The following is a 27851-nucleotide window of genomic DNA, read 5'->3' as shown; positions in this document are numbered from 1 at the left end:
TTTTTAAAAACACAACATAACGCTGCTTAAAGAGGCTCTGTCACCAGATTTTGCAACCCCTATCTGCTATTGCAGCAGATCGGCGCTGCAATGTAGATTACAGTAACGTTTTTATTTTTAAAAAACGAGCATTTTTGGCCAAGTTATGACCATTTTCGTATTTATGCAAATGAGGCTTGCAAAAGTACAACTGGGCGTGTTGAAAAGTAAAAGTACAAGTGGGCGTGTATTATGTGCGTACATCGGGGCGTGTTTACTACTTTTACTAGCTGGGCGTTGTGTATAGAAGTATCATCCACTTCTCTTCACAACGCCCAGCTTCTGGCAGTGCAGACACAGCCGTGTTCTCGAGAGATCACGCTGTGATGTCACTCACAGGTCCTGCATCGTGTCAGACGAGCGAGGACACATTGACACCAGAGGCTACAGATGATTCTGCAGCAGCATCGGCGTTTGCAGGTAAGTCGATGTAGCTACTTGCCTGCAAACGCTGATGCTGCTGCAGAATCAACTGTAGCCTCTGGTGCCGACACGATGCAGGACCTGTGAGTGACGTCACAGATCTGCACTGCCAGAAGCTGGGCGTTCTGAAGAGAAGTGGATGATACTTCTCGTCAGAACGCCCAGCTAGTAAAAGTAGTAAAAACGCCCCGATGTACGCACATAATACACGCCCACTTGGACTTTTACTTTTCAACACGCCCAGTTGTACTTTTGCAAGCCTCATTTGCATAAATACGAAAATGGTCATAACTTGGCCAAAAATGCTCGTTTTTTAAAAATAAAAACGTTACTGTAATCTACATTGCAGCGCCGATCTGCTGCAATAGCAGATAGGGGCTGCAAAATCTGGTGACAGAGCCTCTTTAATTTAATACAGGTCTATTGTTTTTTCAAAATGTTCTCTTTCAAAACCAATTCACAGTTTACATATTCAATTAGTATTTCATTTAGATTAGCTTTGTAAATCTATTGCATTACTTACGTCAGACATATTCTGAGTCATAGCTTGTTTCATATTCCAGAGCTGCATTCACAATTCTGCAGGCTTCAGAGCTGAAATCGCCCTATATTCCATTGACAGCTCAGTGTCTGTAGGTGATTTGTAATTTGGGACATGATTTTATTCAGCAAAAACTCTCCAAATTCTGTAAGTTATTAAAGGGGGGGTCTGTCTTCAAAGACTAGCAGAACTGTGAATGTGCAGATATAGCCACCATTAAAGATGTTCTGTCACCAGATTATAAGTGTCCTATCTCCTACATAATGTGATCGGCGCTGTAATCTAGAGAACAGTGGTTTTTATTTTGAAGAAAAATTATTTTTTAGCAAGTTATGAGCAATTTTAGATTTATGCTAATTAGTTTCTTAATAGGCAACTGGGCGTGTTTTTACTTTTGACCAATTGGGCGTTGTACAGGGGAGTGTATGACGCTGACCAATCAGCGACCAATTAGCCTCATACACTTCTCATTGTTCCAGCCCATTGTTGCAGTGTGATTGTGCAGTGAAAGAAGTTGGGCTGGAACAATGAGAAGTGTATGACGCTGATTGGTCACTGATTGGTCAGCGTCATACACTCCTCTGTACAACGCCCAGTTGGTCAAAAGTAAAAACACGCCCAGTTGCCTATTAAGAAACTAATTAGCATAAATCTAAAATTGCTCATAACTTGCTCAAAAATTATTGTTTTTCAAAATAAAAACCACTGTTGTTATCTACATTACAGCGCCAATCAGATTATGTAGAAGACAGGGCACTTATAATCTGGTGACAGAGCCTCTTTAACTTTCTCAAATTGCGCGAAGTTATACAATTTGTTATGATGTTGAATTAATACAATCCGGCACCATCCAGTGAAAAAAAAATAAGTTAAATGTATCCTTTATTTGGCATCCGTCAAAGGTATGCTTTATTTTACATCATACATCTTGGCGATATGTCGGGTTTAGAAATAAGTTAAGGAAGGACAGATCTGAAGCTATAATTATAGTTACTAGAAAGCAAAATTGGAAATGCCTTTTGAGGTTTAATGGCAACGAAGTTTAAAACCAAAATGCCATATCCCCCTTCCTCTTGGTGATAGAGCAGTTCAAGAAGGAGACATGGACTATTTACCAGGTCTATCTCTGCTTCCTTGACCCCTGTAAGTATGGCTTTGGGGGAGAAGTGATTGATGACTATAGAGGAAGGTGACAACTGGTTCAACATAGACTGAGCCCCCAACCTATATCACCAGGCAGTCTCCTACTGGGGCAGCATTGAGAAGATGGGCGCAATTTATGGACAAAAGCCAATACAATGCTCTGCCATTACAATTTTTTGATACAATCTATTGGACAAAATTTTCAAGCTACTAATAAATTTGTAGGTGCGCCGGGAGACTAGGAGCGTTTTCCTTCAGTGCGACAGACAAACAAATGATTATCCATCCAACAACTATCATGCTGAACTTCAGGGACCAGCACATTCTGAAGTCCCTGCCTTGTGCACCAAGAGCGCTTGTTCTGCCTCTATCACCAGGAGACTTATTGACCGGTTCCCCGCATAAATTTAGAGACTGAACGAGGTAACCCGTGGCTGCCATCATTCTGCCCTACATATTAGGCACTATGTTTTCATATTCATAAAAACTGCAATATGTGAGGTCCCCTCCTCACATCATCTGATTAGAATACACTGGAAAAGGTCTTGCTTTAGGATAAGATATATTATCACTGAAATCAATATGTGAGTACCTCAAAGGAACAAGTAGTATCACAGAGTGGGAACTCTTCATAAAACATAACCTTTATTCATTATTCAGATTAAAATACTCTAGGTAATTATTTTGACACTCAAATACCTCTGACACAACCAGGGTTGAATTAAAAAAGCAACCCACAGTTATCACCTGGAGTATCCAGAAAATGATATCTAGATGGCGTGGTACCAATACGCCACCACCTATGGACAAACTACAGGGATACAAAAATTCTATCACACACAATTAGTGTAATTTCTAAGCACCAAATATTGCATAAAATGTCCACAACACTGACACTTCATAACTGTCCCTTACTTTAGGAAAGGAAACTATGTCCAATGTAACAAAGTGGTGACAGGTCTGCTGTATGGTTCAGTCCAAAAAAAACAAAAAAACATACCCAAAATCCTCAACACTGCCGCAAAAAATACCAATCGTGAAAATTATTTAATTTAGAAATTACTATCCCAGTCCTGCCCTTTTCACGTCAAGTCAGGGGCACACATAGAAATCATAAGGTCCCTATAGCAGACAGAATTCCGCAAAGACAAAAAAAAAAAAGAATCAGCAGCAAGGCAGGAGGGGAGAAAATATAGACACTTACTGCTCAGTCTACAGCGTCACCCGTGTGCTTACTGCCAGGCAGTGGCATCCGCAGCGCAGTCCAGAAATGTCACAAGAATTGGCTGGCCAAAAAACAGAGTCGCTCTACATTACATACAGCAGGACCACTTAAAACTTTCTACCAAATGTAACTGTATGCCTATAGAGCTGTATACGCCTGTCGTTTATTACCATTGAAAAAATATATGTTTTTCCATACAGTTGTATTAAAACTTAGGTTTACTGGCCAAATGTATGATAAAAGGACCCTCTTCTGGTATACATCTGGCTAATCAGTTTCTGCGTATGTTAGACATATACGTCGGGAGATTTTCCCGCTGCATACAATAAACATTGGTACAACATCAGCCATTCTCCAATCCTGTGGCACTGACCCGGTTACAAGATAAGAGGAGTTATAATGGTCCATCAATTGCCAAGCTCAATTACATTAATATACGCGGATGAATGCCGTCAGGCCCGGGGGCTTTATTAATATTTCACCTGCTCTGACGCAGCTGTACACCTCATGTGTTAAAGGGGTTGTCCACTGGATAGGTCATCAGTTTATCATTGGTGCGGGTTAGACACTCGGACCCTGCACCGATAAGCCGCTCCGGTGGTATGCACGGAGCCCAGAAGAAATTGGCTTCGTACACAGCATAGCGGCCGTGCTGCAGAACTGCAGGTCTGCTCCTATTCACTTGAATAGGAGCAGTACTGCAGCTCGGCCGTTATTCCGTGGCCGGAGCGAAGTGCTTCCGGCATGCACTTCCGGTGCACGGAGGAACCGGACCAGCTGATCTGTGCGGGGTTCGAGTGTCAGACCCCCACAGATCACGTACTGGTGACCTATCTGGTGGATAGGTCATCAGTTGTCAGAAGGTTGAAAACTCCTTTAAGTAGGTAATATTAGGTGGAGAACATTGATTACAGTCCCCCTAAGGATCTGGCACGGCACCTCATCAGTTAACAATGTACATGTTTAATATCTCACAACTAAATTCCCACGGTGAATTTATAAGTATCAGACTTTTCTTTTTAACATTTACAGATTTTTGGAGGATTTATTTAAAAAAAACAAAACTTATGACTTACTTTGCCAACTTGATTTCCTTTTATATTTCCTATTGAGATCTTTGTTAAATCTGGAAAACTTTTTCTGAACCCTCAGCCTTCAGTATTTTGAATGCTTTTTGTTTATCTTATTATTTTTAGAACTTCCCTATTTAGCCAGGTTGGTCTCATTTTATTTATTATAACAGAGCCAATGCCACAGGATTGGAGGACGACGACTGATGTTTTAGGGCAAGTCGACTATGCTATCGTTTTCAAAAAACAAACAAACCAGAAACCTTATGGAACGGAAACAAATTAAAACCATTTGCAGCGGAAGCCTTACCATTGAAATCAATGGTAATGCAAACGAAAGCCATGGTTTCCGTTTGCCTTTCCGTTCATGGGTTCCCGACGGAAAGGTCTAACAGTACCCATGAACGGAACCAGACGCAGATGTGACCTCACTCATTTTCAAAGTGGGTAAAATGTTGGATCCGTGTAACTATCATCCGGTAAGGCTATGTTCACACGGGGTATTTTGCCGAGTTTTTTGACGCGGAAACCACGTCGCAAAACTCGGCAAAAACGGCCCGAGAACGCCTCCCATTGATTTCAATGGGAGGCGTCGGCGTCTTTTTCCCGCGAGCAGTAAAACTGCCTCGCGGGAAAAAGAAGCGACATGCCCTATCTTCGGGCGCTTCCGCCTCTGACCTCCCATTGACTTCAATGGGAGGCAGGAGAAAGCGTATTTCTCGCTGTTTTATGCCCGCGGCGCTCAATGGCCGCGGGCGAAAAACGGCGCGATAATCGCCGCGAAAATCGGCGTGCAGGGAGAGGAATAGCTGCCTCAAAGTTCCAAACGGAATTTTGAGGCAGATATTCCTCCCCCAAAATACTCCGTGTGAACATAGCCTAAGTCTGACATCTGTGGTATGCATAATATTTGAAAGTATTTCTAAGGGATGATTTGTAAAACTACATAGCAGTAAATAATCTAATAACCAGCATGAATGAAAAACAGGTCGTGCCTAACTATTAGACCTTGTTCACACTGAGTATTTTGGTGAATCGAGCTAAAAAACGGCCAAAATGGCCCCCCATTCATTTCAAAGGGAGGTGGAGATGTTTTTTCCCACAAGCGATAAAAAATGCTCGAGGGAAAAAGAAGCGACATGCCCTATCTTCGGGCATCTCCGTCTCTGATCTCCCATTGACATCAATTGGCGGCAGAAAAAGCGTTTTTCGCGGCACATTTTGCCCGCGGCGCTCGTTGGCTGCGGTCGAAAAACGAACGAAAAAAACGCGGCAAACTGCGTGCAGGCAGGTCAAACTCTGCCTCAGAATTCCAGAAGGAACTTTGAGGCAGATTTTTCCGCCTGCAAAAAAACTCAGTGTGAACAGGTCCTTACGCTCGGTTTCTATAAGGAAAGTGAAAATCTGGATGATGGTCCTGCGGGTGATGTGATATATTTGGATTTTGCAAAAGAATTTGATACCGTAGCACACAACAGTTTTGCTGAAGATACAGACGCAGGGACTGGGGGACCATGTATGCAAGTGGGTAGAGAACTGGTTAAGGAAACAAACAGTACACTCTCAAAATGGGCTGAAGTCAGCAGCGGGATACCACAAGGATCGGTTTTAGGCCAAATTCTTTTTAATAATGACATTGTAGATGGGATTGATAGCAAGGTGTCAGTTTTTACTGATAATACAAAACTTTGTCGGATACTTAAAACTCAGCTTGATTGAAAAATATTACAGAAAGACCTAGATATTCTGGTAGCCTGAGCAAGACAGTGGCAGATGAAACGTAATGTTAAAAAATATAAAGTAATGCACCTAGGCCGCAGTAATGACCTAGTCTCTTAGTAATTTTGTTTTAACCTAAGTAACATGGACCCCAAAGGTAATGTGAACCGTGTCAACCAACCTGGACTCTACACACACATTATATATATATATTTAGCCATTATAGTCTGAATGAGGTGTTGGTTTTAGTGTTACGCTCTAACATTATGGTATAAATCTAGAGTTTGCAGGGTGTATCTTTCTATGTGTATGCAAAATTTATACGGCATAATAGGGATTAGAATATTGCGGTCTATCATTGTTTATTACGATTACAAAGGGTTAAAAAACGCTTTGTAATAACAATGAGGCATCATGCGCATAAAACAGCTTTAGGCAGAACATCAAAGCAGCTGTATTAAAAGATTCCTCCAAGCATCCCCCCCCCCCTCTACTTAAAAGAAATGCCAGGCATATTAGAATACTAAAAAGCCATATTGTTTTCTCAAAATATAGGGGAAGACTAGAATATATATATATATATATATATATATATATATATATATATATATATACACACATACATATATAATATAAAAAAATGATGTCATCCATTAAGACTACGCAGCCCATAGGTCAGGCATGAAGTTATTCAAAAGCCCCTGTAGCCTGTATCCGGACACCGTTGGATGGTGCGGGTGTAAAAATTTTTTGTTTTTTTTCGTTATTCTTGGACCCAATACATTGACTTCTGGGATCAACCTTTTCACGTACTCTGTGATTTTGCAATGGATTGTCAGGAACCACAGTAACAGTTGTGAAGTTATATATTATGCCCTTTGTAGAAAGAGGCCTGCTGTGATCCACAGCCTGTATAATATCACCATCACCTGTGGGATTGTGCTGTTATTTCCATACAAGTCACTTGAAGGCATGGCCAAGCTTATTAACTCCTTCATAGTCATCTTCAAGAGGCCTGCTTTGCTGTTTTTGGGTTCAGATGCCAGCAGCGCCTGTAGAGCAAAATAATAGGAAATACATTATCTGTGTGGCTCAGGGGGCACAATTTTTCTTTACTATTAAACGTTCACAAAAATGGTTTCACTAGATGATGATAAGAAAAAAAGTCTTTAGGAACATCCTTCATTGCTAAAACGCCAGTAGTTCTGTTCTTTACAAATCACACCAAATAGTGACCTATAATCTGGTCAGACAATCTGGGATCATTCCTTTCTGAGATTAAGCCGGCCCAGCGATCAGCTAATTGCCGTGGCCAGCCATACAGTTAGCCTGCAGAGGCTCTTGCAAGGGAAACTTCGTATTACACAGCGACCATTCTGCCATCTAAGCTTAGATACACACTACGTTTTTGTACTCCATTTAAAGGGGTTTTCCAGCCACTAGAAATTGATAGCCTATCCTCAGGATAGGCCATCAATAGCTGATGGGTCGGGGTCCGACTTTCAGGACCCCCGCCGATCAGCTGTTTTGAATGTGCCGCAGCGCTCGTACGAGCGCTGCTTCCCCTTCATTTCTTTTTTTCTCATTGTGAATCATTGACACGCATGTAGCGGTGCGTCACAGGTATTGCAGCCTTCTTCTTTTGAAGTGAAGGGGAGAAAAGGCTGCAATACCTGTGAATCACCACTAAATGTGTGTCAACGACTCACAGTGAGACAGAAGAAATGAAGGGAAGCAGGCTGCGGCCCCATCAAACCAGCTGATCGCCGGGGGTCCAGAAAGTCAGACCCCGACCCATCAGCTATTGACAGCTTATCCAGAGGATAGGCCATCATTTTTTAGTGGCTGGAAAACCCCTTTAATATATACGCAGGGAAATCTCTTGATGTGTACATTAAACGGACCTGGAGAGAGTTTAAAAAAAACACACGGCGCCAACATGGTGCAGGTCACAATTGGTAAAGGTAGAGCAAGACAATGTGAATTGATAACTGTTCACCTATTGGAGTTGTGCTGCAAAAAGCACAACAATGGTAAGAATGTATAGGATGAAGCTGCAGCTGGGTTAGAAGAACCGGCCAAAAAATATAGCGCTGCTAACATCCAATAGAGGAGAATCCAGTAGTTCAAAACAAGACTACATTTATTAGAACAAAATAGACTACGCGTTTCTACGCCGAACTGGCGTCATCAGGTCAAAAAAACATTTTAGACCCGATGACGCCGGTTCGGCGTAGAAACGCGTAGTCTATTTTAGGTTTGTTCTAATAAATGTAGTCTTGTTTTGAACTACTGGATTCTCCTCTATTGGATGTTAGCAGCGCTATATTTTTTGAAGCTCCATTTTTTGCATTATATATATATATATACACAAGTTAAACGGAGGCTGTGACAGATGCCCAACAGTGGTGGTAGAGTAATATCGGATCCCTTTAACGGAGATATTGTGAGATTCTTCATGACATATTCATTAAAAAAACGCTATTATAGCTTATGGGTGACGGATGCCACTATTAGACATCCGTTTAACGTATCCGTCAGCCATAGACTATAATGGCGTCTGTTTAACAGATACGTCATGAAAAGTTATTGAAAAGCCATTGATGCAACCGTTAAAAGGATGCCAGCGACATATGCCACATTTTGGTATTCGTTATCCATATGCTATTATGGTATCTGCTTAATGAATACGTTTTCCTACAGGATACCACAGGATGGAATAGCATAGCCTAATAAATACTTCATTTTTTTAGCAATATACTGACGTATACCAGCCAGACGGAGACCAAGAGAGTGTTCTTTTGACTAACTCTGTACACATTTAGCATGTAATGTCGGGAGCTCTCTCACACTACACAGAGGTGAAAAACTCAGTGTAAACCTAGACTAATATATCCATATGTCCCAATAGCGCATATGGAAAGGAGTTGTGTTAGTGAAGCAACCCCTTTAAGGGTCTTCAAAGAGGTTGTCTCGTTTAGAAATCCCATTACTAAATACCGGTTGCAATAGAAAGGAGTAGCCAGAATGGAGGGCAGCAACCCAGAGTCTCTCTCAGGAGGACCTGGCAATGGGCACCATGCAATACTCCATTTGCTCTGGACACCACGTAATCAGTTTAACAAAAAGTAATTGTCCAAAATGGACAACACCCATAAAAGTATCTACAGGTAAAAATGGAGAATTTATTTTTGTAAAATGATACCTGTCTGTAGGAACCGGATAAACCTGGCTATAAACTGTGTGTGCAGTAGATGGGTCAAAACGTGACAAAGCTCCATGCAAATGAGTGGGAGAAAAAAAGGCTAAAGAACCCCAAAATCTCTGTATAACGCTAGGCAAGTATAACCCGAAAAACAAAGGCTTCCATAGACATCTAATACTTTCAGTAGATGTCATCATTTTTAGGTGGGATCTGATGGCAATTTTTTCTGTCAATCACAGCCACTTGCCTGCAGCTAGGCTCATGGACAGCTCCCACATATATGATATTGGGGGAAGGGGTTAAGAGGAAGAAATTCTCAAATCACACATATCATTTTCCCAGGCGATTCAATATTTCTCCTTGAGATAAGAGTCACTGTAGTAGTCTGGCAGAAATTCACTCTGATTTTTGACCAAGCCAAAATGTGCATATTAACGAAGGAACAAGCGATGGCTTATCATTTGGCCAACAATTATTTGAGGTCTATGTCCAGCGAAAATCAAGGAAAACTTGAATTTTTTTTACACTTATAGAATAACCTGGATTTGTAGTCAGAATACTGAGTACGTGACAATATGCTTGTTCAATCACTTTCCTAGATCAGATGCCCTTTGGTTTACTGATTTTCATATTCTCCCAACATATATATGTACACTGGAAGCTTTGTTTGAAAGTCAACAAACTCATAAACCAGATCAATGTAGAAATTGTATGAGAACCAAAAAAACAAGTTGGCCTACAATACTTCTAGGCATGTAGACAGAGCATAAATGGACCAAATAGTAAAAAATATTCCAGGTTCAGAATCCTGCGGCTTACAGTCACGAGGACAAATAGATTTATGCTACACTGCAGGCTTCAACAAGCAGCTTGTGTGTCATACAATTAAGATTCCTATGTCTTTCTAAATAGTAAGCAAAAAATGTGTACGTTCTTTAAATCTGCTTTGAAATCTGGTTTGTTACAAGGGGTCCCCCGATGATGAGCTGATCACTGGCTGTTCTGCAGCTAGGACCTTCAGCGATCAGATGTAACCTGTGGAGGAATCGGGAAGTATTCAATTCCATTGCAGTGCCACCACAGGAGTAATGGAGTATTACACAGTGTCCAATAGAATAAAATAAAAACTGTTCACTTACTGTACACTCAATATTGCAAAGGAAATAATAGGGGACTCCTCTACAGACTTACTTTGCGGAGTACACATCCTACTCCACCAGCTTCAAAAACTAGCTACACATGGGTACAGGAAAGATACAGCATAAGTAATGAGATGAACTGATCCAGGTTACATGCACCTTACAAAATATTAATATTCAAATCCCTGATCCCAAAGCAATGTGGCTCCATAATGAAAAAGTACAAATATCATATCTCTGTGTAAACCAAGTACGAGTTAACAAAAGCCATGGTTTATATTCTAAGTCCGTCTTTCACTTCTCCTCAATACACAGCTAAGTAATAACCCTAAAGGCTGTAGACGACGAGCCTTCAAAAGGAAATCTTTCATAACAGGAAACGGGACATGCCAGATGCCATTTTATGCCGTTATATAATAGAAAGTGTTAACTAAGCAAACAAAAATCTTATAAGTACTGTATGAACAAATACCTGTTCTTCCACTAAACATTATCACCCTGTTGGTTTAGGATATTATGCCATGATACACAGACAAGCGCCAGCGCAAGTCACAGCACGGCAAATAAATGAAGTCACTTTTGGCCCAGCAAACAATGGAGGCAACAATTCCAGGCTTTGGGTTTGGCTTATAGGGGTAATTTGGGTTTTTGCCACAAAAAAAAGTCCCTGTATGCTGGAAACATAAGATGCAACTCAATTAGTATTTGTTCACATTTTCCGTTAAAGAAATATCATCGTTACATAGTTTGGTCGAAAAAAGACATATGTCCATCAAGATCATTGGGATTAGAGGATCAGGTCAGAAAAAAACAACAGGATCCTAGATAACCCAGGTTGATCCAGAAGATGATGAAAAAAAACGTAGTAAGGCATGGTTCATTTATTCGGAAATAAAAACCCTCTAACCCTTAGTGTTGAATAGAGTGGATCAATACCCTACTATTTTGTGTTGTTGAAAGTGTCTATACGTTTCTTGACGTAACCTGCTGTTTTTATTAAATCCAGGTCCTGTATGGAGTTTTGCCCTCTTATCTTTTGAGGTGACCTCAACACAGTATGTTTTTTGCGTGGGCCAATTATACATATTTATTTAATTTATCGTGTCTCCTCTTAAAAGGCACCTGAACATCGAAAAACCACCTATTGACTTATGTGAGTGTTGTGAGCATGCTCTGTGTCATATGCAGGGAGGAGGTGAGCTGTCTCCATCTATTATCAATGTTGTGATCATGCGTTATCTGCCTTTAGCTTTAAAATAGAGGTTGGTGTTAAGGCCCTTTTACACTAGCCAAAATAATGCGCAAACACTCGTTCCTGATAATTGCCCTATGAAACAGGAAAAAGATCATCCGGTGAACGCTCATCAGCTGATCGTATCGTTTTTAATACTGTAACTAATATCGTTGTCGGCAGCACATCTCCCTGTGTAAACAGGGAGATATGCTGCTGACATGATACAAATGTATGAGGACGAGCAATCGGAGTAAGGAGCGCTCATCCCCATACTAGTTCTTTGTGAAAGGAGCAAACGAGCGACGATCAATGAGCGGACTCGTTGATCAGCGCTCGTTTAGATGGCTCATGTAATACCAGCTTTAGTTTCATTGTAATCCTGCCCTCTGATAAGGAGATGACTGTAGAACAAGCTAAAAAAGTGACAGCAAACGTCAGACTATTTGAATGTCTCAGTGGCCACCATGAAAACTGCAAGATTACGGATTTTTTTTCTTTTAATATGAAAAAAAAAAAATTTTTTAAAAGTAATGGCATAATGGATGAGCTACACTTTAGAGAAGTACGTTTTTGTGGTTCTGCTTTCTATCCATCCTCCAACATTTCCATGCACTGAAACAAAATTCCAAATATTATCCTACTGTATTTAGATTTGAGTTATTGCTCTGCTCATCCTTAACATAAAGTAATGTAATGTACTCACCTCACCGTGGTCCAGTCCAGTCTCCGACTGTTGCCCGCTGCCACAGCGAGTCTCCCGATAGGGCTGGCAGGGATATGGGGAGGAACACGAACACATAGCCGCCGTGTCAGAGCGCTGGGTACTCTATTCAAATCCCTTGTACGCCGCAAACGCTCGTGGATCGGCTAATGTGCTCATTTGTGCGGCCAATAAAATGGTTGCTAGTCGGCAGCACATCTCCCTGTGTAAACAGAGAGATGTGCTGCCGACATAATGGAAACGTATGGGGACGAGCGATCGTAGTAACAATCTTTCGTCCCCATACATTAGCGTACATTGCTTCTTGTGAAAAGAGCAGACGTTGTAAAAGGACCCTTAGGCCTCATGCCCACTTCAGTTATTCTCTTCAGTGTGCGATCTGTTTTTTTTTTTTTAACAGATAGCACACTGACACATTCATTTCTATGGGGCCATACAAACTTCCGTTGTTTTAACGCAACCGTGTGGCCGTTTGACAAAAATTGGACAGGTCCCACACCTGTCTGTTTTTGACGGCACTGTTTCGACTATTTCACTCATTTGGGCCATTAAAACAACAGACTTTGCAAAGAAGCCATTCGTGTGCGGTCCGGGTTTCACGGATCAGTCATTAGCGGCCGTACGACGGGCAACGGATTTGTGCATGAGGCCTTAGGCTGGGTTCCCACAGTGCAGATTTGCTGCAGATTTTGCATGTATTTATCAAGTAAAAGCCAGGAACGGAAACTAAACAGAAGTAATATATAAAGAAAGGCTTATAGGTCTGCTCTCCTGCGGCCTACAAAATGCATGCACAATCTGCAGCAAATCTGTACTGTGTGAACCCAGCCTAACCCACAGCAACCATATCTCAAACTTCCCAATCATTTGTGTGGTTCCCATTTTGATGACACTATCCAGAGACCAAACCACCGATGCACAGAAGTCCTGGTGCCAGCTGAGTACCTGAGGTGAATTGTGCTACCCGGTTTGTTCTTTGTGTAAGCATGGTAAGAACCAGATCACAAAAGACAAAAATACTCTAAACACTGATAACTTGCAGATACAGAGCCGACGGGGACTGTAATTACATAAAAATGTATACGTATAAACTTGCCATTCAAAGTCTGTGAAAAGCTGGGTAATAAACCATATCGGCACAGTAATGGCGGTCAGTGAATGTCTTCCAGTGTGTTCACAGTTTAAGAAACTTAGTCCACAAGTCTTGCAGTTGCACAAAAATAGCTGAAATTTAAGAATTATACAAAATCTCTCATACTATCAAGTTCAATATGGAGCTGGAGAGAAGAATAATGGATACAGCTGTTACTCAGTGGTTATCATGGTAAAAAGCTAATTTGATATTTTGAAAAATGCAGCTCGACAGGCGAACTTAAAAACCATTGTCACATGTTGTTACAGCAAGAGTATTGATGGTGAGAAAAGTTCCGACCTTGGCGGATTCCAGTTTAACGATACCTAGAATAGCAATCTACTCTTACCAAGATAGGATTTTGTTTGGCAGCCAGAAAATTATGTTTTAATTGAAACAATAAATCCTTGTTTAATGCAACCAAACTTCTTTGTTGCACCTTATCTCGGGCAGAATGCTTGGTAAGTTGAACGATGTCTAACAAAGAACAGACATAATGTTCTAGAATTACTTATCAGGACCCCAGTGTAGGGTCAAAAAAGGGAAAATGTATCATTTTAACAGCAGGTCAACAGCAGATGTCCATTGCTAATGGAAAGCTACTGTAAAACCGAAGATGAAAGTCAATGCAACATTTTAAATGGTTAGTGTATCTTAATGTAAACAAGAAAAATCAGCAATAGGATTGTTCACATATCCTAAACAGATCAAAGAAGGAAGCCTAACTGATCCCTTTGACTTTAAAAGGATACAACTTTAATGGGATTTATTTAACGGAGTAGAATAGCATTAGGGTCCTTTTACACCGGCCAATATGGGTCGTAAAAACGAGCGACGATCAACGAGACAGCTTGTTGATCGGTGCTCGTTTCTCCTTTAACAAGGAACTATGATCAGTAATGTATGGGGACGAGCGATTGTTACTACAATCGTTCATCCCCAAGCATTTCCATGATGTCAGCCGCTAATCTCCCTGTTTACACAAGATGTGCTGCTGACAACAATAATATTTTGTGCTGCATAAACGATCCAATTAGCCGATGAACGAGCACTTGCTCGATCATCGGCTGATCTTTGCCTTATTTACCCAGGGCAATGATTGGGAATCAGTGTTAATATGAACACTCGTTTGTCCAATCATTGGCCCATGTAAAAGGGCCTAGTCTTTTTTGAAACTTTGACAATTGTTTTTGTTTTTTTGGACTTGCAGATCTTGCTGCGGAAACCACCGTAAAATCCGCAACAATTGGCATTTGTTGCAGATTTTGACTTCCCCATATAACTCAATAGGGAAAATTCACAACAAATATACAACCATTGCGCAGAATAAATGGACATGCTGCGTATTAAGAAAAAAATAATAATCTGAACCGCAGGTCAATTTCCGCCCAGAAATTTTCTGTAGTGTGTGGATGAGATTTGTTAAAATCGCATCCACTTTGCTGCTACTGTAATACGCTGCGTATTTTCCACCTGCAAATCCGCAGCAATTCCGCTATGTGTGAACATAGCCTGAGGGGTTAAGCCCTTATTATACTTTCTTCTTGGATGGCTTCCACATATTGTTACACAGCTAACACGGACCCCTAGAAGACAAACTTCATAGGGCAATAAGGGAATCTAGCATGAAATAATTCGAGATTAATCGTTCAGGAGTTTGCAGAAAGGTGGAGATCTCTGCTTTGGCTGTAAACAGAGCCCATACTACATGTCACAGCTTTTCAGAAACAGATTTTACCTTGGAAAGTATGATTATTTTCATTGCAAAACTTACATGTGAATGTAATAAGAAAAAATGGACAGGGGGAGAGGGATTATTACTGAAACCAGGAAACTACAAAACAGAGAGCTCTGATCTAAACTGACTTAACCGAAACTAGATAAAAATTAGGTCAATGTAAACAACTCAGAATAGCAGAATGTGAGATAATAACAGCGTATAAAATGAAGCAAAATAGGTTCAATATGCTGCGTATAAGAAATACAAGCTGGAGGTCACACGTCCAGAGACACACACGAAATGTAAGAGGAGTGCAGAATCTCCATTGCGGTCAGTTCTTTATGAAATCCAAGCGTAGGGTAATGACTATGCCTGCGGTTCAATTATTAGCATAACAGAAAGTGAATATGATAGCTTTAAAATATCAACTGTGCAAATCTACGGTCACATAATGTTGTAGCAAGAGTAGTGCTAATGAAGAAAGGTCCTAACATTGAGGGCTGCAATTTTACGTAACCTGGAACAGTGAATTCCCAACCTTAAACTAAAAATGTTCAAAATTTTCTGCTAAATTATTTCTTAATATATATCTTTATAGCGGAAAGAGCTCAGTTTTTGTGATATAGAGCTCTAAATCCCCTGTATGAATTGAGTTAAATTATAAAGTTCTGGCTGCCTTTAACCACCACAAGGGGGAGCTCAGGAACGTATTCTGGAGGTGGATCAATTAATGGAGTTGACTACTTTCTAAATATAATTGGCAAATGTCTTGAAATGAAAAATGTCACGAAACTTAGGCCTCATGCACACGACCGTGTGTAGCCGTGTGCACGGCCGTGATTTTCGGGTCGGCCGGCTGCAGACTGTCAGCCGTGAGCCGCCCGCAAATCGCGGGACAAGCACATGGCCGCCGCCATTGTTTTCAATGAGCCCGGACCGCAGAAGACGGCCGTAATAAGACATGCCCGTTCTTTCTGCAGTGCGGGCTCCTGGGCCGTGCAAAGACCGCAAAAACTACGGTCGTGTGCATGGCCCCATAGAAATGAATGGGGCCGCAATTCTCCCGTGGATTTTCGGGGGAATTGCGGCCGCAAAAACACGTTCGTGTGAATGGGGCCTTACTTATAAGATGTCTGCAGAAATTGTGCTTGCCCTGTCCGATCTGTAACATGTACTGCGGGGGGGGGGAGGGGAAGCATGTAAACAAATGTGGCACAGTGACGGAGGCGGCGATCACGTGATCAATGAGTGCATAGCATCCCCTGCTAGCTGTTACTTGTACGGTGCTTGTAGGTGACGGTATGGACGCAGTGGTCATAGGATACATCACATGACCACTATCTCCATCACTGCGCTGCAATTGATTACATGCTCCCCCGTCCCATGTTACAAGTCAGACAGGCGAAGCACAACTCATCTTATGAGTAAGTGACATAACTTATAATTTTAACGCATATGCCAATTATATTTGTGGATGAGATAGGTTTATGAATTCAAAATAAACACTGGACAAGCAACATGGCGACCTGTGCCAGAGTCACATGCTAAGTTACATCATGTGATGTGCGTGATACTTATTTTCTCCTTTAATCTATTTCTTTCCTTGTTTGGCCGTTTTCCGTAAATCCCATAGACTGTAATAAGCGGCTACCTTGGCTTGCAGAACAGTGTTAAGGGGCACTCGTTCTCTTAATATATCAGGCATTCATGACATATCCTGCACAAATCATCTCTACCATTTTCCTACAAATTCTAATGAGAGAAATAAAAGTAATTTTTAGTCTTAATGATACAGGTAGTTGCCCATGGTCTACATAAAATTATTATTGGAGAATACAATTGTAGTCATCTGCACAATGTTGCCGCTGCATTAGGTTGCACACAAAAAGAGTAGTGGAAAAGAGGAGATACTGATAGCAACCAATCAGAATCCAGCTTTCATATTTCAGAGGCACTTTGGATATAAAAGCAAGAACACCATTAGTACACATAGGCTTATACCTCCATTTTTGTCTGGCACTAGTTTTTAAACCTCATTCCCAATATATGGGCCAAAGATGCCATGTAGTGTGGCCTCAATGCTAGCTGTAATCCCTAGGTCTTGCATACATTTGCTCTTTTTGGTAACTAGACATTAGGCCTCATTTATCAACGCGGTCTGTGCAGCTATAATTTTTCCACAGCAATTTAAGAAATTAAAGTTGAGCTTTAAAGGGAAGGTGTCACGAAAATATTTTTTTTTTATATGTTTTTGCTTTTAGTATGTCATTAAAAAAAATTTGTGTTTTTGTGTTGTACTTTTTTCTTTTACTTCTCTATGGGGGCTGCCATTTTTTTTTTCATCTCTGTATGTGTCCATTAACGACACATACAGAGATGGAATACGGCACATACATCCTCATAGAGAATGCGAACTGGAGCCGTTCCATTCACTATAGCGTACGCCGTCTGTGTGGGAACGGCGCATGTGCCGCTCCCACACAGTCCAAAAGGAAGGTCTTCGGCAGAGCATTTTCACGTGGACCGGAAGCCGCGGCCGGAAAGTAAGATGACTACTTCCGGTCGCGGCTTCCATCCATATGTTCAGAAGCAAGGGCTAGGAGCGTAGGCAGCGGCAGGAGCAGGTAAGTTAGGTTTGTGTGTGTGTGTGTGTGTGTGTGTATGTTCGTGTTATACTGTGTGATTACCACTGTATCGAATCCTCCTACACTGTGCAATCGCTCAAAAAAATGGCAGCACACAGTGTAGGAGGTTTGAACATTTAACCCCCTCCTTTCTCCTGGCACTAGCCAGGATAAAGGAGGGGGGATTGTTTGAGGACACTAGAGCGAGTGTGTCTTCTCCAATTTTGCAGCATAAAGCAATGAGGTTGCTTTACCACATGCCAATGCTGCAATTTTGGGAATTGCTCCCTCTAGTGACCAGCACATGGAAATGTTATAAATTAGAAGCTAATTTATAATATTTCCTGACTTGTGAAAAAATTTAAAAAATTAGAACAATGTGTAATCATTTATATACTAACAGTTTAACAAAAAAAAATATATATATTTTTCTAGCGACACATTCCCTTTAACTGTTTGCTATGGGCAACAAGGTCAATTTTTCTGTTAAAGTTTTGATAAACGAGGACCCCGCCTCGGGTCCTCTGTGTAGTGACATCACATCTATTGAGACATCTAATGACTAGCAGTCAGCCATGGCACGAATCTGTTGAGGCAACATTGCAGGGCTGTGCCAGGATTGGCTAACATAGCAATTTTACATGATGTCACTACCCTGAGGACCGGTGACGGAGGCAAAAGCAGGCCACAGAGGTGGAAACAGTCATTTACGCGTATATTGTAAGTAAATACAGCTCCCACTTCAGCTTGCTCTAGCTCAAGCTAGACCATGAATAGAGCCGCAATCTTGGTCTTGAATTAAAGTTAAGATGTTAGATTCTAGCCGCGATCTAGCCGGAGCAAGGTCCATTTGTAGCATGGATGTGTCAGACATGCCCCTGCCTACTGAAGTGCTTCCCTGCCATGGCGAATTAGATACGTCCATGACAGGGAAGCGGTTAAGAGACTTAGAACTTCTAATGCCTCAAGTGTGAAATAGGTCTCTTTCACATAAACCGCTTCCTAGGAGAAAAACATATCCACAATAAATGTTCAGCTGTATTCAAATATGATGTTTTTGCCGCGATTTTTTCTAAAAAGAACAGGAAAAAAATAGACAAAAAAAATGCGTAAAAAAACGTCTTCCCACTAAAATAATTGATGGCATATTGCTAGGATATGCAATCACTTGTTGATCGTGGCTATGTAACTGCCAGACTTACCACCGATCCTCAGAATTAACAGGGCGCCAATTTGCAGGAAAAAAGCCAAAAGTGTTTCTGCCCTTTGGTTATCAAATAGGTTCCTGGAGGTCGGGACCCCACCAATCATAATGTTATGGCATATATCCTAACATTTTATGATGGGTATACCCCTTTAAACACAAGCTCTCTCTAGTCTAGAGAAAGATAACCGGCCTACTCTCGTGTATAATCAGAAATAACAAAGACCGCAAACAGCATCCCAAATTTTTAGGAGAAAGCCATGGGGATAGATGCAGATCGTCTTGCGTAGTCAATTAAAGGGCTTAGCCATTTCAATCTCATAAAATAAAGCGTGCACAGTTTGCTAAGTACCTGTATGTAGAATGGAATTCCAGCACTGCGCCTGGTTGCACAGAGCCTGGAAGACGGATCACTAGATTTAATTTCCTCCAAGACGTTGCATAACCATTGGCGTGGTAGGCAGCGCAGGCTCTCCTCCTTGCATCTGAAAGAATCAAACGAGTAGGGAAGGTCACAGAGGGCAGTCGTTTTTATTAAAACCATGCTACACCACTTCAAACACAAGAACGAGAGCTGCTCTTTAAACAATCAAACCATTCACAGCCAGACCCGTTTTCAGATATAGGGTATTTTTCAGAAATACTGGATACAATTAAGGACCGTAAATCCCACAATGCAATGGCTTAATCTATAAAACAGTCATTAATAACATTCCTAAATCCTATATTTGTGTATGAATATAAGCCAGGAGCAGGTCAGAGCTCAAGAGATTGTAGATAAACTTGTGGTGATGGAGAGAAATATTTTCCTGGATTCAGCAGACTTTTTAATCCATTAAAGTCATTCCTGGAGGTCTCAGATTGAGAGCATCGTGTACCGATAAGAACAGGTTTCATTTCAGATATTTAAACTTTAAAATTCCTCTTTATGTTCATCCTGTGCCTCAAATTCAAAAAGTGCCACAATATGAAGCCAATTTTATATTTTATTGTTGAAAGCTGGAGGCCAACCCCTGTGAATGGCCATTAGTGGTTGTCACTTTCGGAAACCCAGAAAATATTAGAACAGGATAACATGGAAACAAAATCAATGCAATGGACACATATTCTCCATTTTATTATAGGGTCTATTACATAGAAGAAACTGCAGACAACCTTTAAATATGAACGCAATGAAAAATGCCGAAACTATGTCAATATTTGGGGGCCGTATGGGATATCAGTATGTTACGTACCAGAGGGAAGTGTTTATCTGCAAAATGCCAACATCCTTTAAAAAAAACAAAAAAACCTAGAGAGACAACTACAGATGAACGGTGGGTAAAGTAACAGCGATCTCGATCCTTCACAATAAAGGCTTGTTCACATGTAACGGAATTGCTGCGTATTTTCCATCCGAAATTGCAGATGGAAAATACGCAGCGGAATACGGTAGCAGCAAAGTGGGTGAGATTTAACAAATATCATCCACAGGCTGCGGAAAAAATTTAGTCCAGAAATTCATCTGTAATCTTATTTCTGCAGGATGTCAAATAAAATCTATTCTACGGTATACATTTTGCATTCATGTAGAGGATTAGTATAGAGCAAAAAAAAAAATTGTCCAAAAAATAACATCTACATGTTCTCAAGAATGTTTCTGTTCTCTCAGTCCGCTCAGTATTTCATTGGTCAGAGAAGAAATTTGTACTCCAGAGCTGCCCTTCCTACTGTAAGTGGTGAGAGAGAGATGGGATCCATTTTGAAGTCTTCTGGTCACCCAGTCATTGACATTCATACAAGATTACACGGCCACTTCCCTGCTCCTTCCTCCCTTATTGGTTATTCCAAGTTTTGGAACTCTATGCCTTCCGTGCCAGCTTGGATTAATTTACAAGAGAAAGACACCCCTACACGAAGGTAAAAAACACACACACACACACACACACACACTATATGCAGTGCAGAAACTAACCACGCAAATTTTTCCTATTGGGGTTGCCATATTTTTTAACTAAAGGAAATATAGAAAACACAAATGGCCAAAGCAGCTGGAGCTCTGCATACAGACCCGAAAAAGTGAAGACCACTTGTGAAAAGGATGGACAGGCAACACTGTTGCTTCAAAAGTGCCTACTATCTGTACCCTTAGGGCCTCATTCACACGAGCATGAATCACGTCCTTGTGACGGCCGTTAAAACAACGGCCGTCACACAGACTCATGTATTTCAATGGGGCCGTTCACACGACAGTTGTTTCAATAGGACATGTCCTATTTTACTGCGTGTCAGGCATCCCTCCATAGCCTGTAGTCTGTGGGGGATCCGTGACAACGCGTCCCGCACAGGTCCACTTCGGAAGTGGAAAACTGAAGTTTTTCACGTCCAAGGTGGGCTACGTTCGTGTGAAGGAGCCCTAATTGGCATCTTACAGATGCCCTTATTCAAAGTGCCACCGTCTCATGATTACTCTATGGTCCAAAGTTGTAAAACCGAACTTATATGAAAGAATTATACTATATATTTTTGTAAAATAATGTATATAAAATAAAATATAATAGTATATAAAACGTTGTTACATATTATATTGTATTGTAATGTTATACCAAAACAAATACTCGCTGCCATGCTACAGGAATCGGGCTCCAACTCGTTTTCTTTCAACTAAAATGTATTTAAATTCAATTTCAAAACTGCTAATTTAATATCCTCCTGGTAATATTGACTTAGAATCAATTTTCAATGTATACGTAATTGAAAACAAGTTTTTCGCTCAACAAAAGGAAATCTACGTGATCAGACTTGCTCTCAGACATGGACCCCTCCGACAGGGGGCTGTTGATATTTGATCTTCATTGGACTTGCCTGTTCAGCCAGTGAAAACATATCTACCGTCTACCATCAACCGTTATATCTTTAATCACATCTTCCATAGGGCAGCTGGAGTTACAAGCGTTTCACCCAAAATCCACAACTCGTGGTGACTGCTTTCCATATATACATATTCACTAGAGTTTCAATCCAGAACCACTTAACAGAGGTAACAGGATACAACGTAACAAAGATCAGAGAGTATATGGCATAACCGCTTAGGCCATGTCCACACGTAGCAGAAGACATCCGTCTCAAAACCACATTAAAGGGGTGAAATCCGCGGAGAAAATCCGCGACAGAATGGATCAGCAGCAATGCCCGTTATCCCGTGCAGATTTTTCGGCTAGATGTGGATTGGGTTTTCAAAACTTTGTAGTACAGAATCCGTAGCATGTAAATGTAACATTAGAGTTTTGGTAATAAAACCTACATTTATTCTGTGCAGTCCAGATTAGTTGTGTACGTCTACAAACTGAGCACGCGCACGCATGCACACATTTTATATATATATATATATATATATATATATATATATATATATACACATACACACACACACATATACTGTATACAATAAATCCCTATGCCTTGGATATTAACGAAGCCATCACAGCTTTGATAGTTCAGTTTTTAAACAGATCCCAATGAATACTGACAGATACTACTGACTTGTATTGGGTCTGTCAGGGTTTTTTAGGGCAAGTTGCGTCCTCTGCTCACTTCCGTAGGTTGCGTGAGCCCTCTTAAAGGGCCAGTGTGCGCACCATTAGAATCTTCCACAGCCTATCCCTGTGCACCCTGTCACACCCTCCTTCCTGTGTCTGAGCGTTGTTGTTGTCTTCCCATGTTAGTTTAATCAAATGGTCCCTTAGTTGTATCCTGTTCCCAGTGTTCCCGTATCATGTATCCTGTAACTGTTTGTTCCCGAGCTGAATTCTAGCATTGGAGTCCTGTTTGCTGCCACATCCAGCGTCATCTGTGCCACGAATCATCTGTGCCAAAGCGTCTGCTACAGGTACTCTTGTGCTAAGACTTTCCATTGACTGCTGTTTGGCCAGCTGCCACTCCGCTTTGGCGGAGCGGCCTAGAGGGTCCACATACGCCAGAATCGTGACACCGTTATATTTAAACTGTTAAGAAATGGGAGGAACACTGCGATCAAATGTTCAGGTTACACTTCAGTTAATGTGAAGAGAGCCTAATGGTATTAAAACTGTAAAGTAGTGGAAAGAACACAGAGTAATCAAACATTTGAGGGTACAGATGGTGATCTTCAGCCTTCATATATTTTTAAAATGCTGCCTTAGTAGATGTCCTGGTTCTGCATGAAAAAAGTAATTGGACTATGAAATTAGGCCTTAGGCCGAATTCAGACGAACGTTGATTACTTGCATGTATTTCAAAGGGGCCATTCACACGGCCGTTGTTTCAACGGATCAAGCGAAGGTCCGTTGAAGAATAGAACATGTCCTAGATTTGTTCAGTTTTCACGCATCCCTCCATAGACTAAAGTCTGAGGATCCGTAAAAACGTAACCGCGCGCAGGCACATCGGTCGTGGAAAAGTCACGTTTTTCACGTTAGAGTTTCCCCACGTTCGTGTGAATCCAACATTAGTGTATCATTTATATCAGCTATGGGAGTTATAATTTTGTCACAGGGTCAATGATTCATGACAGGACAGTTAGTACTGTTGCTTTGCAGCAATGAAGTACTTGGTGTGAATTTTTACGTGGGTTTCCTCATACACTCCAAAAACATACTGGTAGGTCAATTGGCTCTATTGTATATGTACATGTATGTGGCAGCTATTATGTGGAAGTATGGAGCGGGATCACGAACTGAGCACGCTCCATATTCAGCGGGTATTGGCTGTGTAATACATCTGACGCCTCACTGCAACGGGTGGAATCAAAGATCACTTTGATTCCACCAGTTTAACCCCTTAGATGCCGTGGTTAATGACAACCACGGCATCTAAAGCATTAGAATGAGGGGAGGTGGCCCCCTCCGACATACCATCACCAGCCGCGACGGAATCGAGGGTTGCCGATGGTCATCATGGCAGCCTGGGGGCCTAATGGATGCCCTCAGGTCTGCCATCTTTGTACTCTTATGAAGCCCTGCCTCTGGCTTCATAGAAGACAGTAAGAGTCACAATAAACTGCGATACATTACTATTGCAGTTTATCATGTAAGTGATCATGTAAGCTGGTTCAAATCCCCTAGGGGAACTTCTAAAAAAAAAATAGTTAAATAAAACGTTTTTCTTTTTAATGTTCCAAAAAAGAAAAAATAAATTTATTGGTATCGCCACATCCATAAAGGTCCAAACTATTACAATATAATGTTATTTAACTCGCTCGGTAAAGTTCGCCCTGCAAAAAAAACAACAAAAAACCCTCAAATCGTTTAATCGACGGGAAAAAAAACAAAAAAAAGTTGTGGCTCTCAGAATATGGAAATTTTTAGTTTTTATAGCACCAAAAAAAACTAAGACATAAATTTGGTATCGCTGTAAACTTATCAACCCATATAACAAAGCGAACATGTAGTTTCTACCGCACCATGGACACGGTAAAAATAAAACCCCAAAACAAATGGCACAATAATTTTTTTTTGCCCATTTCACCCCACAAATAATTTTTACCAGTTTCCTCGTAAATTATGTTGTACATTAAATGGTGCCAAGAAAAGCTACAACTTGTCCCGCAATAAACAAGCCCTCATACGGCTATGTCAATGAGAAAATAAAAGGCGGGGAGGAAAAAAATGAAAATTTACCCCGTCGTTGATTTACAGCATAGCAGGCGTTGTCTCGCGAGATTACGCTGTGAACTGTCATTTACAGCGAGATCTCGCTGTGCTGTGCTATAAATCACAGAGACGTGCAGAGAAGTGGTCAGGATTGTGAATACACATCACGTCCTGGCTGGAGGTAATGTCTATTCATTATCAGGACACTGCATTAATGTTAGTGTGTGTGGCTGCGCATAACGATATGGCTATATCGCTATGTGCAGTGTAAATGAATGGAGAGAAGTGTATGATGCGGATTGGTCACTGATTGGTCAGCGTCATACACTCCTCTCCACAACGCCCACTTGGTCAAAAAGTAAAACACGCCCAGTTGTCCATTGAGAAACTCATTAGCATAAAGCTAAGATAGGTCATAACTCCATCAAAAATGATCGTTTTTCTAAATAAAAAACACTGCTGTCACCTACATTACAGCGCCGATCACATTATGTACAAGATAGGCCACTTATAATGTGGTGACAGAGCCTCTTTAACAAACAGTGGATTTATCCAACTCTGAAAGAATATTGTGCACATTATAGAAACAAATCAACTCCCATAGCCTACTAAAGCTATGTTCAAACCATGCTTATACACCAAATGTATTCACGCCCTATAATGGGTACAACGTATGATAAGAAGAGTGTCCCTATGGAATACATTTTGGTGGTATGTGTCGGCATAACTTTTTTCTAATTGTATTGAAAAGATTGACTATGTATTTCAATAAAGTGAATTTAATTGGCAACGGTATGGCATAAAATTCTGGATGTATATACCAAACATGCACCATCAAGGTGGTGTGAACAGAGTCTAACCATCATGCTGCTTGTATTCGAACATATGGAGAAATTATATAAAAGATTTGATACATTTCATCTGGTTATGAATTCCGTACATTAGAATTTAACCTAGAAACACTTACAAAAACTGCCAGCAAATAATTACTGTCTAATTATTTGCAGAAGAACAATGAGAGTGACGGTTCATACTGAGCCTTCATTAGTACAAGTTCAGCACGTCAGGCATTTCCTTTATTTTTTAGCAATCCTTGATGGCACTAACGCTGAGAACTAATGACAACAAGTCCGTCTGGTACACGCCAAGTGGAAACAGACAAAGGAGAAAGTTTGGGGTATGTCAAAGCCGGCAGATTCCTCCGCAGTTTGCTGCAGGCTGAAATGTTACTATGAACTTGCCTTTTGTAAAACCACAATATAGAGAAAACAAAATCTGTGATTACATAAGAGGCCGATGAAAGAATCCCCCTTCTGTGTTAGATGAGACAGCAACTTTTCTGCACAAAGCTGGCGGTTTAACCGTTTCAGGTCTAGGAAGAGCACATGACAGATGCATAGGAATGAATAGGAAGAATCTATACGACACAGTTAAACCACAGAACCAAAGCTTGTGTACTTAGACAGCTTTAGGCTTAAGCCCTTCCCTACCAGTGCAAGCCAGTACTCGAAAAATCTCAGTCCAACATAATTTGGTTTTCTTTACTCTGTTCTTCATTTTAAATCTTGGAGCCATCTTCCCAGAACGTGCTTAACATCTAAGCCTCCGCATTTCAGTCTAATACAACCAGCTCATGGATGACTGGAGCAGCGCGGAGGGATGTATCAGATGCAGCATTTGGGGTTTAATGGAGTATAATAAAGCTATGCCAAACAGACCAGAATTTTATAAAACGTGATAATCTTGTAAACATTCAAGTGGACCTCGAATGATACAACCTAATAAGATCACGTTAAGCTCTGAAAGCGGATTCCTCGGAGAGTGGCCCGATTCCCAGAATTTTGCTACCCTGAAAGACCACAGTCATGTCATCGAGTACAAGAGGTGTCTACCCTTACTGAAGGGCATGGACGAGAAGAGTTTGGAGATTTGATGGTCAACAGGGAACTTTCTTTTTTTTAATAAAGAGGACCTGTTACCACATTTACATGTATTAAATATACGGAGTTGGGGGTCACATCTTGTGTAGACAATAGTAGGGGTGAACGCTTAGATTTTTAGTATGCAGAAATGTACATAAATATTTTAAAAAATCTCACTGCCACTGTGGAAAAAACAAAAACTGAAAAATATTTTCGAAGGCATCAGAAGTAAGGAGGCGCCAGTCATGTGACGCTATTTAGCTAATTGCATGTTAGGGGCTGTTCACACCTGCTTCGGAGGCTACGTCAGGAGCTTCCGTCAAAAAGACCGTTGCTTTTTGCCGCACAAAATAGCGCAGCAATTGACGAAAAGGTTGAACGGAACCGATGAACGGAAGCCCAATGCGGATGTGAACAGGCTCTTAGGCAGGTTTACTTAATTGTCATGTGCTCAGCTAAAAAGTATCAGCTCGATTGTTTTCTTATCAAAATAAATGTTTTTTTAATAAAAATTATTGAGAGTTGAACCAAACACTGATAGACATTTTTATTTTAAAAAAACACACAAAAATAAATCCACAACTACTTCAAACTTAGTTTATTCCTGTCCGTTTTACCAGAAACCATGGGGAAAAAAATGCCATATGAGAATATATTCTAAAGTGGTTGTCCATGAAAGAAAATCCCTGTCTAAGCCCTAATAAGGCAAATGGACCTCATATTGGGGAGGAAGGGGGTATTCCTCCTCAGGGCTCGGCTCTAAAAGATAGTGCAGAGAGCCGTTAAGTAATAGCAGCTCTTGTTATGGAGGAATAGCTGCAGGGGAATTGTATGACTGGACAAAACTTCCCCGAACAATTACAGGGGTGCCAGTTGTTTGTTTTTAAGACAAGTCTTGGCGAGGCAGAACTTTTTGTTAAGGCCCTTTAAAATTTACATACAATTTTCAATCCTTAATAGCAAAAATGATGTAACGAATTCATAGCTGTGAAACTCGCCTGAAAGAGATCTGCTCAATGTATGGATCTATAAGCAAGCGTGTGTACGTGTTGAGATAGTCTTCACTACTAAAACATTGCATGACTCCGTACTTTTACAGCAAGAAAAAGTACACACATATTTACAAAAACACTGAATGAACACCTGCCCTTTCACGGATGGAGCTTCCCTGTATGGAAATT

At 40.9% G+C, this 27851-nt stretch overlaps 1 protein-coding gene across 2 annotated transcripts in view; it reads right to left on the bottom strand.

Moving 5' to 3' along the window:
• THADA (THADA armadillo repeat containing) overlaps nucleotides 1-27851 on the bottom strand; it is a 479325-nt gene that overhangs the window by 330088 nt on the left and 121386 nt on the right. For both annotated transcript variants that reach the window (XM_075863236.1, XM_075863235.1), the window contains exons 23-24: nucleotides 19492-19624; nucleotides 7090-7212 (exon numbers count right to left, since the gene is read on the bottom strand). In XM_075863236.1, the coding sequence (XP_075719351.1) occupies nucleotides 7090-7212; nucleotides 19492-19624 (256 nt within the window). The remainder of the gene's footprint in view (nucleotides 1-7089; nucleotides 7213-19491; nucleotides 19625-27851) is intronic.

This window comes from Rhinoderma darwinii, chromosome 4, assembly GCF_050947455.1.
Source record: "Rhinoderma darwinii isolate aRhiDar2 chromosome 4, aRhiDar2.hap1, whole genome shotgun sequence".
Lineage (NCBI taxonomy): Eukaryota > Metazoa > Chordata > Amphibia > Anura > Rhinodermatidae > Rhinoderma > Rhinoderma darwinii.
Note: the sequence above shows the minus strand (reverse complement) of the source record. Positions and strands in the feature narration are given on the sequence as shown.